General features: G+C 38.8%; 2 protein-coding genes across 8 annotated transcripts in view; both read right to left on the bottom strand.

Moving 5' to 3' along the window:
- hmgcs1 (3-hydroxy-3-methylglutaryl-CoA synthase 1 (soluble)) overlaps positions 1-4,466 on the bottom strand; it is a 13,373-nt gene extending 8,907 nt beyond the window's left edge. Inside the window, exons 1-4 of one of the 2 annotated variants that reach the window (XM_031738395.2) lie at positions 4,310-4,466; positions 1,996-2,444; positions 991-1,116; positions 526-690 (exon numbers count right to left, since the gene is read on the bottom strand). In XM_031738395.2, the coding sequence (XP_031594255.1) occupies positions 526-690; positions 991-1,116; positions 1,996-2,443 (739 nt within the window). In that variant the 5' untranslated portion in view covers position 2,444; positions 4,310-4,466. Of the gene's footprint in view, positions 1-525; positions 691-990; positions 1,117-1,995; positions 2,445-3,725; positions 3,856-4,309 lie in introns of those variants that run through there. The other variant, XM_031738396.2, reaches the window with a different exon arrangement.
- Positions 4,467-5,652: 1,186 nt separating this feature from the next.
- The window catches only part of LOC116319164 (3'-5' RNA helicase YTHDC2), a 40,547-nt gene continuing 26,964 nt past the window's right edge, over positions 5,653-19,235 (bottom strand). For all 6 annotated transcript variants that reach the window (XM_039614606.1, XM_039614605.1, XM_039614608.1 and 3 more), the window contains 7 exons: positions 19,002-19,093; positions 15,239-15,358; positions 14,990-15,144; positions 13,212-13,380; positions 10,155-10,370; positions 9,829-10,014; positions 5,653-6,223 (listed from right to left, as the gene is read on the bottom strand). In XM_039614606.1, coding sequence (XP_039470540.1) covers positions 6,152-6,223; positions 9,829-10,014; positions 10,155-10,370; positions 13,212-13,380; positions 14,990-15,144; positions 15,239-15,358; positions 19,002-19,093 — 1,010 coding nt within the window. In that variant the 3' untranslated portion in view covers positions 5,653-6,151. The remainder of the gene's footprint in view (positions 6,224-9,828; positions 10,015-10,154; positions 10,371-13,211; positions 13,381-14,989; positions 15,145-15,238; positions 15,359-19,001; positions 19,094-19,235) is intronic.

Raw genomic sequence — 19,235 nt, 5'->3', positions numbered from 1 at the left:
TTTCCTGTCTTGGTGGGGACCAAAATCTGAAATTTACTATACTTAGGGACCAACAGCCCTCATGGGAACCAAAATCCAGGTCCCCATGAGTTTCAAGACTCAAAATGTGGTTTTAGTGTCAGGGTTACCAATTGGGTTATGGTTAGGTTTAGGGTAAGGATTAGACATTCATTTTTGATGGTTAGGGTTAGGGTAAGTGGCTAGGGAAAGCATAATGTCAATGAGATGTCCCCATGAGGATAGCAAACCAGACATGTGTGTGTCTTTCTATATACTACCAGACTTGCTTTGGGTTTTGTGAATGGTCAGCTCATACAACATTTATATTAACAGTTTTTCTAAGCTCACACAGTCGTATGATGTAATTAAGTATTTACATTCCTTGGTTAAAATTCCTTAGTCATCACAAATACACCTGTACAAGATCAAATTAATTTAAGCTTATAACGTTGTACTTCTCCAAGCCTAAGTGAATGTAAAACCAAGCCTATACTTTTAAAACTTTGAGAATGACTGTTAACCTACCTCGTTGCCACTGTGCATGGATTTTGTTGCGGTACACAGAGTAGCAGCGGTCCAAGGCACTCAGGTAGCACTGTATCGACAGCTTGCCATCTACAACAGGATACTCTGACACCATGTCTGGCTTATAGAAGTCATATGCATGCTGCATGTGGGTTCCCCGTAGGCCTGTATATTAAAAACAACAACTTCAGTCATTCCCTCATTTTACCACAAATGTCAAAAGACATATGTTCAGACACATTTTGTGTGATGCTCATTTAAAACGTTGCATGACTGAGGTCATTTCTGGATACATTTTATCTACTAACAGATTTAACACAGTCCTACTGGTGTATCCATTACTAGCGCTTACATCATAACTCATCTGAACAGAAATAAACTTTTTTCCAAAAATGTATAATTTTTTTCCCCAAAAGCTCTGTCTCAGAGACTGAGCATAAGAAACAAAGCTATCAATTAACTGACCTCGCTCAAAGGCCAGAGGAGCATTAGGCCCAATCAGCATGGCCACAGCACCAGCCCCCCCTGTAGGCCGGGCACTTCCTGTGGCATAGACAGCAATGTCCCCTGCTACCACCAAAGCATAACGTCCTGCAGGGAGGAAACACAAGGAGCAGGAAATCACCAAGGCATTCTTTTTAGAAAAACACAAGCTGCTTCAGGTACACTCAACACAGACAACACCAAAAAGACACACACATACCCCACATACTGCATATAAAAGTCTATCTACATAAGTTTTCATGCATAATATAATGTTTTTAACTTCATTTAAACTTTATTTATACAGGTAATCCCACTGAGACTTAGTGTCTCATTTACAAGAGAGATATATTTGAGACAGCATGTCACTAAACACTGGTGAAGAGATTTAAAAAAAAGCCACTGTGGCTTTTCAAAAGGCTTTAATGTGTTATATTTTGGGCTCTATGAGTACACAGAGTCGATTCTAGACCTTTCTCCTCAAGTTGAGAACAGTCAGACGATCGCACGATGGACACATCTGAGGAAACTCTTCAATTCACCAAGCTTCTGAATGGTTGACGCCCTGCTCACCCACCTAAGCCACAGCTCACTAACACACAATGATTTGTGAAATATGAAGAACTTGTAACACTAACAAGTGAACATTCATGAAATTACATTGCTGCATGACTTGCTGGGTAATGCTGAGTAATTCTGCTTAACTGAAAGTATTTTTCTTAAGTGGACTGGGATGATAACTATAGCAGTGCAATGCACTTTGGAGACTATTATTATTATTATTATGTTATTAAACCAAAAATGGAAACCACTCTGGAGCTCCAGCATCTCAAATGTTTACATTTTGTGGATTTCTTTGGTTTATCTAATTGTAAAATTTCACCTTTTTGGATTTAAAGAGGTCAGCTTTGACTGGGAAACATGAGATATTTCTGATAATTTTTGATATAAACAAAAGCAGCTTAGCATTAACAAAAGCTTACTCACCATCCCATGAGCTGGATTCCACCCAGTTGACAGCGTTGAAGAGTGCAGCTGTACCACCATAGCAAGCATTTGTGGTGTCAATTCCCTCCACATCTGTATTGCCAGAGTTCTCAAACAGCTGCATGAGGGCTGTCTTGACAGACTTGGACTTGTCAATAATGGTTTCAGTACCAACTTCCAGTCGACCAATGCTGTTGTAGGATAGGGCATTCTTCTCCATCAACCTCTGGACCACAGTCAGGCAGAGAGAATTTATATCCTCACGGTCTGAACAAAAGCCCATGCGAGCTTGGCCCAAGCCCACGGTGTATTTACCAGCAGGCACACCATCAAACTCCTCCAACTCAGTCTGGTCCACATATTGGGATGGGAAGTACAGTTCTAAGGCAATGATACCCACATCTTTAGGCCATGGTCCCAGGTAACTAACTGGGGCTGAGCCAGGCATCCTGAACAAGTTAGGGGACAAGAAGGGGTTTCATATTAAGCATTATATTAATAACAAAGAGATAACACATAAAAACAGATATGCTCTTAGTTTCTAAGCACACCTGGTTTAGAAATGTCAATAAACAGGGCTGATAGATACATACAGGAGTTAATTTATACTGATAATTTGTTAAACAAAATAAGGATTTGATCATATATGTTAAGTAGCTATATGCAGCTGTTCCAGTATCTGCATCTGTGAGTATGCAGTTTTTCATTCACTCTCTGATGGTGAAATCTGCATCACACTAACACTAGTTAGATCTGTAGGTTAGTAAATAGCACAATTTAAATGTTTTTATAGAAAATATGGAAAATTCCATATGTTAAGTATCGCCATTCAGCCTTAAAATACCTGCATATGACTAGCCCCATTGACAGGTAAGTACTTGGTTATATCTCATTCAAATCAGTTTTATTTATGTAGCACCAAATTACAGCAACATTTACCCCAACAGGCTTCAGACTAAAATACCATACACTAACAGATGCTGCTGATGAAAAGGGATAAAATTGGTTGTATACGGGTTGAAAATGTATAGTCAAAATAAACTAATATACCAATATTACTTGTGCACAGCCAAAAGCACCGAAACCTTTACAGCTGCATAATTATGGGGGTACATTTTATTTAATTACAACAACGTCGCAGAGCACGAGTCATTACAGGCTAATAATCATAAACGATAAAATCCAGCTATCAAACTGTATACTAGTTTGAGACTTATTAGAAAGTATTTAGAAAGCACAGTTTGTTTGGAATTTACTGATAATCTTTCACATCAATAAGACTGCAGCTTTACCGTAATCAAACATAAACTGTCAGGCAAAAAGTAATACTAGAAAAGAACAGTGTACTGATATAAGTCTATTTACTGTTTACTAATGATCTCTTTAATAATAATCTGACAGATAACGTTAGCCGACTTGCTGCGATTACGGGTGGAATTGCTAGCAACCACGTTAGCTAAGAGAACAGCAAATGTGATATACTTGCTACAGCTGTCCTGATTCTGTGACCCTCTTTCTTTCCTTGACTTTTACATAAATATCATCAAATGTTGACATATACTGTCACTCCACATGCATATTAAACACAGAGTCGGTAAGATTAGCTAGTCAAAAGGTCGGCACAGCAGATTTTCAGAACCAAATCTATCTGGCTTAGTTTAAAGTGGAGGACACATTTCTGCAGCTGCCCATAACTATATATACGCTTTTATACCATTCAGAATACGTACCTAAACGGCTACATAGAACTAGACGGGGACCAGATAAGTACAGTGGACAACAAAATTGGGTGAAAGGGCAACGGCAACTGGATTTCCTGGAACTTAAGCAGTGCATGCCTGGGAGCCAAAGGATAGTCTACCACATTGAGTTAACGGGACACTTGCGTATGAAAATATGTTGTTTTCATTAAAAAAAACTGAAATAAAAAAAAATTAAAAAGTAAGTAGCTGGATGACATTCTTATGCAGGGCAAATACTTTGATAGATCACAGTACGGACTGCAAACGTTTCTTCGGACAGTTTGCTAGTCGGAAGAATAAAGCTGACGGACCAGCTGAAGTGTATATATTTGTATATGCACACACTGTCATAAACCTGTACTAAAGAGTCTGACTCGCCATGTCTGATTCAGTGTTAACATTTTTACATTAACTAAAACATCTGTTTATATATACATATATATGTGCTCACATAAAAATGATTCATTATTCGCATGTGAAAATCAGATTAACAGCAACGCACAATAAATTTCTCTTGTGTTTTCCTCATAACTGAACATGTGTAGCTGCAGGATATTCGTAGCGATTCTCACCTGTATGTAGTCAACTTCAGTGATTAAGGTTATTCTCTTCGGCGTTTCTTATATCCAGCTCAGCAACCTCTACTGGTCAAGTAGAGGTGTATTTATATCAGACAGTGACGGGGCAGCGTAACCTCAGTACTACAGCACCTGGCTTCCTGTCCAATCACAGCTCACAGACATGATGCGGCGCTACGAACCCCCTGAAAGCTTCCGACCAATCGGAGAATACCAATCACAACCACGCATCACAGCCGTATTTGCTGTCCAATAGTATGACATGCATGATGTCTGGTGAGAAAGAAAGAGCCAATCAGGTTGCACAAATAATTCCTGGCGCGGTAGTGGGTAGCACTTGTAGTACAGAGCACCATGGTTATGAAAAGTTGTAGCTGTCATATAATTTCTGGTGAGTATCAATAGTTGCCAGGTGTTTTATACTGCAAAAACAATGTGAATTACAAAACCATTATATACACATTACTTGTGCTAAAACTATATTAATCACTAATCAATATCAGGCTTCTAGACTACCTTTATATATTTTAATGATGACAGGAAAATAAACAATCGATGAAAGATAAAAGTAACCCCCTAATTGAAGAATGGACTAGAGTTAGTGGTCTGTACAAGTCATATACGTTTTACAAGATGTGTATAATTACATGATGAAATAATCTTCCAAGCAACATTTTAACACTGCAGCTAAGGCATAACGTGCTTAATGGCTGTATGTAAAATCTGCATGCCAACTAGTTACTACAGGTTTCCAAATGATAACCAGAATAACTGTTATTTACTTTATTTTACCATTTTTCTGTGAAAAAACAAATAAACAAGCAAAATTAATTCGGTAAAAACACCACCGCTTTAAGACCAGAATGAAAACCATTACACTTTAATTGCGAATCTGGGTTGTATTATTATTCCAAAGCATAAAGATTTAGAAAAAAATTAAACTTCAAAATTATAGGTTGTAAGTTAAATAACAGGTCAATACTAATGAGTCAGTAACCACTAAGAGTTGCTTAGTACAGAGGAACAATTAAATGTAGTCTCTATCAAGAGCTACACAATGAATAAAAATGCATCAACAAAAATCATGGGACAGATTAGGTAGATGGATAAGAAGAGCACAAAATGTGGCAGCAGAAACCAAAGGAGAAATACTAGCTGTGGCAAGGCTAATATGAGTCCAAGGAAAGACCTACCTGGTTTAGTGTGTGTGTGTGTGTGTGTGTGTGTGTGTGTGTGTGTGTGTGCGTACATATATATTCCTTTAACAAAAGAGAACGTACTGATTTTGCTGATGGGTTAAAGACCTGATGATACCAAATACGAGGCACTACAGCAAGTTGGCAACAAGAATCACTGTTTATTTGCTATAAATGGAACACAGTGTAAACATTTGACCCTGTCAAAACTCTGTAATTCAAACTAACTGGACATCACAATTTCACAATAAAATGTATGATGAAAACAGTACCCTTACTGTCAACATATTACAAACATAGTACAAGCATTTTTCTTTCATTCATTTTCTTGTCAGAGTTTTTAAAACCCTGTTTAGAAAGTTTTTTAAAGCTTCAGATATTTTATTCTGAACAAACAGATCATTATCCTTTTGAATACATTCTTAAACTGAACTTGTGTATTAACAAGGGAAAAAAAATTACAATTAGTCAGCCCTTCTTCCATGCTCCTGCTACGTAGCCTTAACTAGTAGAACAGTGTACCACTGAAGGTAAAACAGAAGTAATACGTGTAATAAGTAAAAGTTTTATAACAACAGGTATAAGGAGATATATTAACAAAACTTAATGAGTGTGGAGAGAGGTTTTTGACTGCTACCTCTCATTTAACTTGATTCCCAGAATTTCTCTCCCATAACAACAGCAGCTGGCTTCCAGCTTGTGGCTCCAATTCCTACATTAGAAAAAAAAGATGCAGAAAAGTTCAAAATAAATCAAATGCATAATCAAATTATTATATATTTATGCAAAATGTATCTAATAATAACAAAAATAAAAAAAGGATCAGCTTTCAGTCCCAGTTTGTAACATTATGTATAGCAGAACATTTCGATCTTTTGTGTGAGCTTATTAAAATGCATTTTGATTGTTGCCTGGTTGAGGCATACACCTTACACCAGTGATTCTTAACCATGGGTGAGCCATGCCTTGAGGGCTGCAAAAAAATTTTTGTTTTACACCTGTGGGCCGTGGGACATTATTAGTTATTAATTGAAGACACCAGGGACTACTGTTATCCATGAAAATCTCAGTTACAATACAGCTTCTCCCAGCTTGGTGGGAGTTGTTTAATCAGCTTCAACAAGCAAGCAGAAGAAGACACCCTGCCCACCGTCTGCAGTTAGCAAAATTTATGGAGTAGTTCTTAAAACGCAAAAATGAAGATAAAAGTGACAATCCCCCCCTCTCAAAGTTTTTGCACCAGTACAACCCTGACTTCCTGAAGTAAGGGTTTGTGAACGGAAAAGAAAAGAAGCAGACCTGAGAGCCCAATGTGTGGAGTGTGGAATAATGCTATCCAACGAAGCACTAAAGCCTTTGAAATTAAAAAGGCATCTCGAAACCAAACATCCCACCCTCGCAAGAAAACCGGCGGAATATTTCAAGAGAAAAGAAAATGGACAGCAGATGCAGAAACGGTATGTTGTGTCACTGACTGGTAAATCTAAATTTGCTTTAAAAGCTAGCTACCTCATATCCAGACTTGTGTCACAGAGTAAAAAGTCTTTCACTATAGCGGAAGAGTTGATTTTGCCTGCCACTGTACATATGTTCCATGAGATGATCGGAGAGGCTGCTGCAAGCTAAATGGACCCACTGTTTTCTCTACTGTGAAATCCTAGTAGCAAAAAAGCTACTGACCATCCTACTCTCAAACAACACTGTGAGCCACCATATCACAGACATGGCCTTAGACATACAGCATCAGCTTCTAGAAAGAATAAAAAGTAGTTCACTGATATCACGAATGGTGCATTACTGCTGGTTTCAGTTCGTTATCGCTGGGACAGCAGTTTGCATGAAGACACGCTGTTTTGTGGAGAGCTACCAACACGAGCCACGACTCAGCAATGTTTCCGCTGCATTGACAACTACTTCACTGAGAACGATCTGGACTGGCAGAACTGTTTTGGGGTGTGCACTGATGATGAAGCTTCAATGACTGGCAGGCATCATTAGGCAGATCTTTGATTGTGCACCAGAAGCTAAATGGACCCACTGTTTTCTCTACTGTGAAATCCTTGTAGCAAAAAAGATGTCACCAGCGTTCCATGAGGTGATGGATGCAAGTGTGAAAACTATCAAATTCATTAAAAATAACTCCAAATGTTTTGCCAAGCTTTGTGAGGACATGGGAGCAGATCATGTCCAGCTGCTCTACCACAGTGAGGTAAGATGGCTTTCAAGAGGACTGGTCCTCAAGCATTTGTTTGAACTGAGGAATGAGGTCTTCTCTTTTCTCACAGAGAAAAAAAAATTACACATTATTAAGCCAAGCTTGCCTACCTCTGTGACATTTTTTCACTGCTGAACTAACTGAACATCTCACTTCAAGGGAAAAACAGCAACATGTTTTTTGTTGCAAACAAAGTTGAAGCTTTCAAGGGGAAACTTGCTTTGTCGACTAAAAGGGCCCGGGAAAAGAGGATGGACATGTTTCCACTTTTATCTCTCATCTTGGGAAACTCCCCTCAAGTGAAGATCAGTGATTCTGTCTGTCAGCACCTTTCACAACTGACAGAGAAATTTGATGAATATTTCCCTGAGGATCCCAGAGAAGGACACATGTGGATTTTGGACCCATTTTCTGCAGATGCCACTCAAAGTGATGTTGCTTTGCCCTCACATCTGGAATCCCATCTTCTGGAAGTTTCCACCGACAGCACTTTAAAGTTGCAGTGGGGCAAACTGGACCTGAGCTCCTTCTGGATTGCTGTCTCAAAGAAGTACCCATGTCTGGCACTGAGAACTGTGAAACTCCTCCCATTCACAACTACATATTTGTGTGAATCAGGATTTTCCACTGTGACCACAACCAAGACCAAAGCCCGAAACAGACTCAGAGAGTGAGCCTTTCTCTCTGCCTTGATGACAACAGTCTACAAAACTGTCAATAATAATATGCGTAACAGTATTTCAAAAACTGCTCATCTACTGGGATTTCTTTAGGGTTTACAGAGAATGGTCTGAAAAAGACAAAAAAAAAAAAAAAATGTCAGTATATCCAATATCCATTTTTGCTGGGGAAGAAAGTTTTATAATAGGGTCAGGATTTGGGATAAATATGACAGCACAGATTTATGATGGGCTTGGCTTGGCGTAAAGGCCTTTTTTATTCCAACATCAATGTGGCCTGGTGCTGAAGGTAAAGCTAACCTCAACCCCATCAAGAACTTTTGGTATGAACTAGAATGCCTTCTCGTTCTCGTACTGACCATTTTCAGAAGCACGAATGGTACTGAATTACTCCCAGGAGAAAGTAATTTGTTACAGTACTCTTTACATTACTTTCACATTTCTCCATAAAATGACATGAAAAGCACCGTATCATAATCAATAATTACCATTTAACAAACCAACACAAATCTCTATCCTAATTCAGACACATATTTAGGTATGAACACAAAGCCCAGATGAAAAGCAGCACAAAGAGACTTTAGAATCACTGTGGCGATCATTTTACTTTAGAAACATGAACAGGTAGAAACAGAGGCTTGACAGCTCATCAGTTTGTTACCTGCTGAAGTTCAGGGATTGGCTGTCTAGGTCTGGCTAGGGTTGGCATTCACTCAGCTTTAGTGTCACTCAGAGTTCTTGGACAGAGTTCTAGATGATGTCACTTTCAGTGAAGGTCTTGCATATTTCAGTAAGACAATGCTAAACTGCATACTTTATCCATTTACTGTATCCATGGCTTGCGAAGCCATGCTGTTAGAAGGCTCCGGGTGCTGAACTGGCCTGCCTGCAGTCCAGACTTTTAACCAACGTAAAATATTTGGTGCATCATAAAACTGTATATACAAAGGACCACAACTGCTGAAAAGCTAGGATCCTCTATTAGACAAGAAGGGGACTAGAGTTCTCTCCCAAAAGGTCAGCGAGTCTTAATGGGTGTTAAAAGAGCACAGTAGGAAGTAGCACACAGTAGGAAACATGGCTATGTCCCAAGTTTTCTGAGAAGTGTTACTAACATCACCTTTTTCATCTTTAAAGGGCATATTTGCTCAGTTTAAGCATTCGGTATGCTTTCTGTGTTTTTTGTGGATACAAAAATGGTTTAATGAGATCCGATTTTATTCACATTTTACACAACATTAAAACTTTTTGGAGTTTGTGTTGCAGTTCTAATTTAGTGTTTGCAAATGATTTGTTTATTAACTGTTCACTGCATTCTCTGCTGGAGCAGTATGCCACTACCATTCGTGCTGGCAGTCAAATTAACTGCTTGTAACAATATGTGAAAGAGCTTCTATGCTGTGATGCACCCTGTATGTGTACCTGCCCATCCCTGCTAATCTGGACCTTCTTGTTGTCATTCCATGGGTTGAGGATATGCTGGGTGCACTGGAAGGGAATATTTTCTTTGTGTATCCATTCTACACTGAAAACCCCTCCTAGTTCCATGAGGCCCCAGTCCTGACAGCTCTCCTCCTGACTGACGACAGACGTCATGCGAGCATAGCCCTATGAAAAAGAAAAAAAACCACACGTTTGGTCTTTCAAAACCGTTTTTTTGTTTTTTGTTAACTGTTGCAATTTCACAGTCTGTGTCATGACTCTGGCACACATGATCATGCATACAGATTCTTCCATTTGAGTGTCACCTGGAAGTGTCCAGAGCCCTGAACAGAGAAGATAAGGATGATGGCACTATTCTCCAAAAAGGCCTTGGTGAGTTTGGTCTCATTGCTTGGTGTAGTAGACCAGATGCCTTTTTGCTGAGAAATTTCCAAGTTCCTGATGTTGCTGCTTTTCATAATAAAGTATCGGACTAATGTCTGATGGCAGGCCAGCTGAGTGCACACAGGCTTCACAACCAGCTGCAAAAAGAGAAGAGAGAAACATCAGCAAGCATTACCATCCAACCTCTATAACCCATCATTTAGTTAGTATGACTGTAACGCACGCCAAACTCACCTGTTTGTGTATAAAAAAACAAAAGGAAGCAGACACTTAGAGACTCATTAGTTCATTTTGTTTGTGCTCTGTGTGCGTTTCCAAATCACATCAGATGCACTGTACTGAAAAATTATTTTAAAGTTGTTAACATACTGGACTGAGTTGAAATATTTGTTATTGGCAACACAAAAAAACCTGACTAAGATTGTCTAAGATAATAAATAAGATGAAAAACTAAAACATAGGAGTCTCAAATAAATAAATAAATACATACACAAATAATCCAAGAAGTAGCTATAAACAAACAAGAAAAGAAGGTAAAATATTCCCTCCAAACAAAACTTATACATTCTAAATGAGCAAATCAGTTCATGCATGATTACATTGCTCAGCCCATGAAAAAGTCTATTGACGCTTATTGGACTGACGATTGTTGGTTGTAAAATTTTTACATATCGCCCAACCTTAAATATTACTACAAGATACTCTGTAATAAACTGACAGAAACCTTTAAATCTTGGAAAACTTGAAAATGACTGATAGGAGAAATTACTGCAGAGAAAAACCAACAAAAAAAACTCGTCAGTTTGTGAATTCAAGATAAAAAAGTACCCAAGCACTAATGGAGATCTTAAATACATTTTATAAACAGAATTACAAAAGTAGACTTTTAAAGTCTAGGACAGGGGTGTCAAATGTACGGCCCACAGCCCACATCCGGCCTGCGATACAATTATATCAAGCCCGCGAGATCGTTTCATATTCAGTTATTAATGGCCCGTCAGTATGTTGGAGCCGAATCTTCAGCCCTGCTGAGAATCCATGCAGGAAGAGGTGGGACTTTATTTTGATGGGTACACCATGCAGTCAATCACATGTAAAGACCGACTGGGATCATACCATTATGGGAAAGAAGGAGGGGGGGCGAGGGGGGATCCAAAGACAGCAAGTGTAGTGGTACAGGCCAGGTACACAGAAAGTTGGGTAGCCGGATTTTAATCAAGCGTTTAAAATGAAGAAAGGAGCAAAAATGTAAATAATGATATTAGAGACTGGAAAGCTGAGTTCAGAATTGAGGAGGATAAAAAGTTTCAAACTTGTACCTTAAAACTTGTGTGTTTTGTCTAGTAGTAGCAGATGCATATAGGGCTTGTATGAAAACACTGAATAATAGCTGGATACTACATAAAACTAGTGCCTTTGAATGTCAGAGATACAGAAATGTGTGCATGTAGCACAGAGCCATGGCTCAGTGTTGTGTCTAAATAAGTCTCACAGGCTGAGGTGGTTGAAGCCATTTATAACTCTTAACTTGTTTGATCTGCTGCTCACTTCAAACTAGGGCTGCTTGATCATGGCAAAAATGATAATCACGATTATTTTCACTGAAATTGAGATCTCGATTATTTGACGATATTTATTTAATAATGTGCAAATACTGATTACAGTGGAAATGTTTGCAATATAAAAAATAAATGAAAAATGTAAACATCTATGTTTAGTGAACTTCAAAATACTGCACAATATTTGATCCACCTCTGACTCCACGAACCCATAATGTTTCCACACCACTGAAGTCATTTTACCTCTCTTTTCAACCAACGGCATTCTTTCTTCAGCAGTCATTATCCTCTCCTCTACAAATAACTTCTGCTGAGCTTTCCGAGCTTTCCGAGCTTCCCTCGGGTCCTCTTAATTGTTGTGACGCGTGTTCGAAACGCAGAGAGGTGCGCTTGATTTGCCACACGGAGCAGCGCGAGAGTAAAGCACGAGGGAGATGCTAATAATCGGCTCAGTCATTTTTAATGATCGTAGCCCAGATCGTAATCTAGATTAAAATTCGATTAATTGAGCAGCCCTACTTCAAACAAGCACAAGCAGCAATATTGGACTTTTAGATGTATTTTCATAAGTTTACCAGGTTTTCCAACAGATAAAAACCTCCCTTGTGGCTATTCATACTACACAAAGTAATGAAGCAATAAACAATTAAACTGTTGAACCCCAACACCCCCGGTACTGGGGCAGAACATCTGGTTTAGCAGGATCTACCGCCATATGTGTTATTTAAATATAGACAGAAATATCAGAATCTCAGAGTCATTTCAACAACCAAACAGCTAAAACAGCAAACAATTAACAAGAAGGTAAATAGATTCCACAAATAGATATGGACATACTGTCAGGAGCTGAAGGCAGAAATCTCACAGATTCTGCAGGTTTCGTCACTCTAACAGCACTGTACACAAAACGTTTTTTTTTTTTGCTGCTGGTTCAGTGAATTTTGGTCAGCCACTTTTTCTTTAGCCCAAAAATGACTTCTAACAAAAAAGCCTAATTTTTGAAATTTCAGCTTTCACAAATTATGCCAAATTGCAAAGCACTTAGCTATGTCTCTAATAAATACTCTGTGACTTTGTGAAAAACAGAAAAGTAGCTGTTTTTCACTTTCTAGTATAGAAATTTCTGCAAGTTTTTTACAGTTAAAAAACAAACAAACAAACAAAAACTTATTACAAAACTTTTTCTGTAATTTTACACATTTATTTCTAACAATTTAAGTCCAAAGAGCTGTGCTGACCGATTTCTTTCACTTCATCATAAACAGTTAAATAGTAGTAGGGAAGCTTCACTGGTCTGGCCAGCTTAAGATCCATGTAAAATGAGTTTGACACCCCTGGTCTGGGATATGCATTGAGTTTGAAAGGTGTTAGGAAAACATGATGTGTAGAAATAAACACTGTTTGGCAGACTGTTAATACCTTTCTTGAGGAGAAATGATCAACGGTATCTGACTGACAGTCCAAAGTCGCAGAGCAGGAAGAAATACTGGAAGACTGATGATCAGAGAACTGATATCTGGACAGGGAGGGCTCATCTTGGCCGTGGGCTTGAATTTGACATAGGTCTGAAGCTGTTGTTAGACAAGACCTAAAAGAAAATGATTAAATGGTGGAACAGTATGACCTACTATGTTATTCACTATGACTAACATATAAAAGGTGTATCAAAAAGAATAAAATGGTTTCAAATTTCTTACAGACCGCATCATTTCACTGGTAACAATTGAAACACGTACAATTAGAAAGAGGGGATTGGTGAGTTTCACATGGTTGCTGGGGAGTAGTTTAACAACGCAGTGGTTGCATGGATCGCAGACACGCACGCAAAAGTATGGAACGAGTTTGACTATTGTACAGACATATACCATGCACCCAGAAGGGGACTCATTGAGTACTTGGGAACACTGTAAGGTTTGTATGTAAAAAGCGTACTGAGGTACTATGCACCTCAGCACCTGCTGATCCACTCTGTAATCTAATGGTTGAATGTGGAACATTTAGGTGCTTGATTTTATACACCTGTGGCCGTGGAAGTGACCGGAACATCTGAAATCAATGATTTGAATGAATGAGTGAACACTTTTGGCTACATAGTATACTTTTGGCTACATATGGACTAAAATCTCAAATCCACAACCGTACAGCTGTAACAGTAATTTTATATTATTCATCCACTGTCTGTACTCACAGTAGAATTACAGTGATTTGATTCTTGTTTTGTTTTTATTATTATTTGATTCAGCTTTTCCTTTGCTCCTGCTAAATCGCTTTAAAAAATACCCTGCTTTCAAAAAGTCTAAATTGTGGAAATTTTTACCATTTGATTTATTCCTTTTTAACTAGAAAGTAAAAAAACATTTCCCCTTGAATTCTAGAATAAAATCTTTAGTTTCTTAATTTATCAGCTGTTATTGAGATGGCAAAATAATAACATATCTGTTAGAGTGAATTGTTAAATGTTTGTCATTTTTATTCTTACCATTTGGACTTTAACTGTGTGTTGAAAGGAATTCTTTTGTTCTCCCCTCCTCAGATTCTCGAGGTTCTGGGTGAGGGGCTATAGTGTTTTATTGCAGATACATCCTATCTGGAAGATCTGCTTCTTTTGATGTGGTAAAACTTCCTGCCCTTTGTATGGCTTCACTGTGTTATCTAGGGTGAACCATAGATTGGGTGTGGGGAGGTTACCCTCTTTATGACCTAGGATGTTGTTCCTGCTTTATGACCCTTTTGGTCAGCAGCTCACACACACACACACACACACACACACACACACACACGCACTTACAAAACCACAGGCAGGGTATTCCTTGTTCACATGTGTACCTATGTAAGCCGCTATATGTTAATGACCCTATGCATATTCAAGTAACCACAATAAAAGGAGTGCTATGGGGAACCTGGCTGAGAGCAACTGGGGTCAAGCGAAGGAACGGCGCCTGTCCAGTTCTCTCCCGTGCACGTGAAACATAAAGAATGTTGCCTACTCGTGTCTTGCTTGCTGTGTGATTACATTGCCTTCAACGTTCCAGCGAATAGGTTCAAGCTACAAACCTAACCTATCAATATCTACTGCCGATATCTACTCTTTTTGTCCTTTTGATTGATATCGGATTGACAGGACAGTCAGAAAGTATAAAAATAATAACAACAATAGCATTAATTACACTGCAGTGTAAAGGCTATCGAACTCTAACCTGTCATTGGTGGTGGAGGTTGTAGGAAGTCGGGGAGTATTTTGGTGTTTTTTCATAGAGGTCCTTGTTCCTTCTTCTAATGGCATGGGCCTAGGCCGCTGACCAATGCCAGTGGGCTGCTGCAGGCCTGCTGCCTGCTCCTCTGCTCCAAGCACCTGAGGAAAGTTAGTTAAAAATGGCAGTCATTGAGAAAATATAGTGTATCCAAATAAGTGAAACGTAAGTGGAAAGCAGAAGAATAAGACATACTGAAACCAGAGTCTGAATGACAGCCTCATCCTGTTGTGACCAGGGCTTTGAAGGACAACGGATCCTCTTGATAAATAAGCTTTGCCACTTCTGCCTCAGTTCAGACAGCAATCCTGCAGCCTGACCACAAGATACAACTTTAGTCAGAAATGCATGTAATAGTTTATACCAAAACATTAATATGACAAAATTCAAACAACACCAGAGAATATAGAAAATATAATTACAAAGTAAGTAAAATTTATAAAGCTCTTTTATAGACAAGCAGTCAGTACTTGGGAACAAAACAGGATAAAATAAGAATATAAAGTGCCACAATAGAAATACAAAATTAATCTAAGACAGAATAAAGTTAGCTGGTAATTTAAAAACAGTTTCATCAATAAAAAATCTGGTTAAACAAAAAAGTTTTTAACTGCTTGTTAAAATAACCCACAGAGTCAGTTATACGTAGGTAGAGTGGAAGGCTGTTCTAAAGTCTTTGCACCACCAACTGAAATGCTCCGTCTCCTAAACTACATTCTGAGCCTTTGATCAAAGACTGCAAGCAGCAGTATGTTTAGTAAGAAGGTGGGATAAATAGTCTGGCAACTGTCTTTGTATGCATGTAAACAAACACAGCCAAGGAGACCACATGTCACAGCTTAGAACTGTTTATTAAATGAAAGAAACAGGAATGAGAAATAGATTTTACATGTAAAGGCCCAGAGAGGAATAAAACACTACACCGCCATTTCAAACACTGGACTTGGCAGCTGAACAAAAAGAAGCAGAGTTTGGCAGTTTTATGCCAGATAGATTTCCTAATGCAATCTCCAAAGGGATTTGTGTCTCGGAGGGAATAATTTATTAGCTTGTCAACTTAATGTATGAACCATTATAGTATGGACCCACAGTGGACTAGGATGGACAGCCTATCCAGCTTGTGAGCCTTAAAAGGCATATATAGCTGAATGTCTGTAGAATTGGTTAAAAATATCAGAAGAAGACTGAATGATGATGCCAGCTTAAAAAAACAAAACAAAACAACGCAAAACAAAAAATGAAAAAATGACACGCTGTAGTTTTTCCCTATAATTTGCTAACAAATGGCAAATTTCAAATAAGAGAAAAACTACCCATAGTCGGCATCAAGATTATGTTTCTTTAATAAAGAAACATAATCTTGAAGGGGTTATTTCTGCTCGTTCTAAGTAGGAGGGAACACCGCCTTGCCTCAGAGAACTGTTAATCATAGATGGCAACCATGGACCAATGCCAGTTGGAGTCTCAAATAGGATGGAAGGAGGTAATATCTCTAACAAGGCATGATGACTAGTCTCTAGCCCAGGGGTCGGCAACCTGCGGCTCCGGAGCCGCATGCGGCTCTTTTGTCCTTATACTGCGGCTCCGGGTGGTTTGGGAAAATAAATTAGAAGAATTTAGCTGAAGTGTATTTTATTTGTGTTTAGTTCTTTTTTAACTTGTAGTTCTAAATTGGAAGATTATTGTGATATTGAAATATAAAAATAAAATTATATTTTATTATTTTTAAATCGTTCAAAATAAGCATCACACTCATGAAGCCGGTATACCAAACGCCGTGCATTTATTGAGACTTTCAACCCCAGGTAGGCCAATTATGGATCTTTGGATCCACATTATGTCAGCAGCTGTTCTCCACCGTGAACTATGTTAAAAACAAACACCGCTCACGCCTCACAGATGACAGCTTACAGTCCTGCGTAAAGATGAAAGTGACTTCGTACAGCCCCGATTTGCAGACACCGTGCGGAGAGGTTCAGGAGCAGAAGTTCCATTGTAAACATACCACCGCAGATCCGACGATGTTTCCATGAACATGCTTTTCAGCATCTCTTTACTGACCACTTTTCACACACGGTTGCTGTACGCATACAGCCGGCTGTAGCTTTTCAGCTCACAGCCCGACAACACAACAGCAGAGAGAGCACAGACGTTAAGGCGGTGAGGCGTGATTGCGGGTGCCGCTCAGGTGAGTCCGACTCCCATGCAGCGGCACTGCAGACCACGCCCACACATTAACCAGGTAAAATAAATATTTATGCAGAATTTTGCAAATATTTATTTTTCATTTTTTTTGTAGCATAGTGATTTTTTTCCAATTATTTTTTAAAATTCAGGTCAAGGCTCCGCTACGTTCCAAAAGCCCAAAGGCAATATAAGGGTGGCAGCTCACAACAGTTTTTCTTTGCTACATGGATCATTTAAGTACAGCTTTTAAATTCCTTAAAGACCTTCAACTGAGTGTCTTTCCTTTTTGTTATATTTCTTTAAGAGTTCAAAATGTGTTAATTACATAAATAAAATGTAATTTTCTCTGTAGCACTTCATGGATTTCATAAGCAACACGCCTTATTTGTTCACACAAAGCATAAAGGTAAAAAAACAATATATACATCTTCATTTTAGATGTCAAAAAGTATTGAGATCGTGGTGTTTGATAGTAAAATCCCCCGCGACCAACTGTGTGCTGCTCTGATGCCTTTTGCTAGCTCTCCTTCTGATTATGCCAGTAATTTGGGCATACTACTGGATAGCTCGCTTAAATTTGACAAGCAAGTGTCTGCTGTTGTGAGGTCTAGTTTTAATCAGCTGCGCCTCATTTCTAAGGCTAAGCGCTACATTCCACACAATGACCTGGAAAAACTCATTCACGCATTCGTGACTTCCAGGTTGGACTACTGCAACTCTCTTTACATTGGCCTTTCCTCCACCCTTCTCGTTAGATTGCAGACTGTCCAGAATGCAGCGGCACGCCTTTTGACAGGTAGCAGAAAGTTTTCTTCCATCACTCCTGTTCTTGCTGGCTTGCACTGGCTTCCAATTAAATACCGTATTCAATTTAAAATATTACTTTTCACCTACAAAACCATTAATAATTTGGTGCCGAGCTACCTCAATGAGCTTCTCAGGTTACACACTCCTGTCAGAGCACTTAGATCTGCTACCCAAATTCTTCTGGAGCAACCTCGTTCTCGCTGAAGTCTCGCGGTGACCCGCTGCGTTTGCTAGCTGCCCGGTCTTATGGAACAACCTTCCTGTGTCTATCCGGGCGTCTGACTCTCTGCCTCTGTTTAAATCACGGCTGAAGACTTATTTCTTTAATCTTGCCTTTCCACCTAGTTAACACTTGGTGTGCGTTGGTACATTTTTATCCGTTATGCTTGTGAACTACTTTTATATCTTATGATTGTCAAGGTTTTATAATTGATACGTGCCAGGTCCTTTCTTTTTTCCCTCCCATCTCCCTTTTCCTATTTTATTTTTGTCAAGCACCTTGGTATACCCTTGGTTTTTTAGTGTGCTTTATAAATAAAGTTTATTATTATTATTATTATTATTATTATTATTATTATTAGTGTTTGCGGCTCCCAGTGTTTTCTTTTCCGTGGAAACCGGGTCCAGGTGGCTCTTTGGATGGTAAAGGTTGCTGACCCCTGCTCTAGACTATTACTGTAATTTAGTCATTAAGTGTAATTGGCAAAAAAGAAGTAAATGACTCAGGAAACTGAGAACCATCTTCACAAAGGGTGGAACTTGAGTAGTGGTAGTTGAGTGGAATTCAATTATTTACAAAGTGACTGAGAAATGCAAAGCAATTAAAATCCTCCTCCTTATTATGATTTATGAGATTAAACAAGAGGATTTTTAACCACTGGCAGACAACAGCTCAGATGTTTTCATACAGGGAAAATAACGAAGGACTCCAAAAGGTAAAAAGCAATGTTCCCTTTGTTCCCACCTCTTTGTCCATTTCAAAGACGAGCCAGTCATCTATCCTTATCTCGGATAGATCCTCTGTCTCACTGTCACTGATGTCATCCAGTGGACTTTCTAAAAGAAAGAAAATTAAGACATTGACTCTGTGATTCTGCACAGTGTGGGCTTATAAAATGTGGCATTTAAAAGATTTAATGTGTCTACATTTTAGGATTTTTTTTTTAATTAACTAATTAACTAAGTGCTGAGGCCTGAG

This window comes from Oreochromis aureus, linkage group 7 (assembly GCF_013358895.1).
Source record: "Oreochromis aureus strain Israel breed Guangdong linkage group 7, ZZ_aureus, whole genome shotgun sequence".
NCBI classification, from domain to species: domain Eukaryota; kingdom Metazoa; phylum Chordata; class Actinopteri; order Cichliformes; family Cichlidae; genus Oreochromis; species Oreochromis aureus.
The sequence above is the reverse complement of the archived record's forward strand: the minus strand, read 5'-3'. Positions and strand labels throughout refer to the sequence as shown.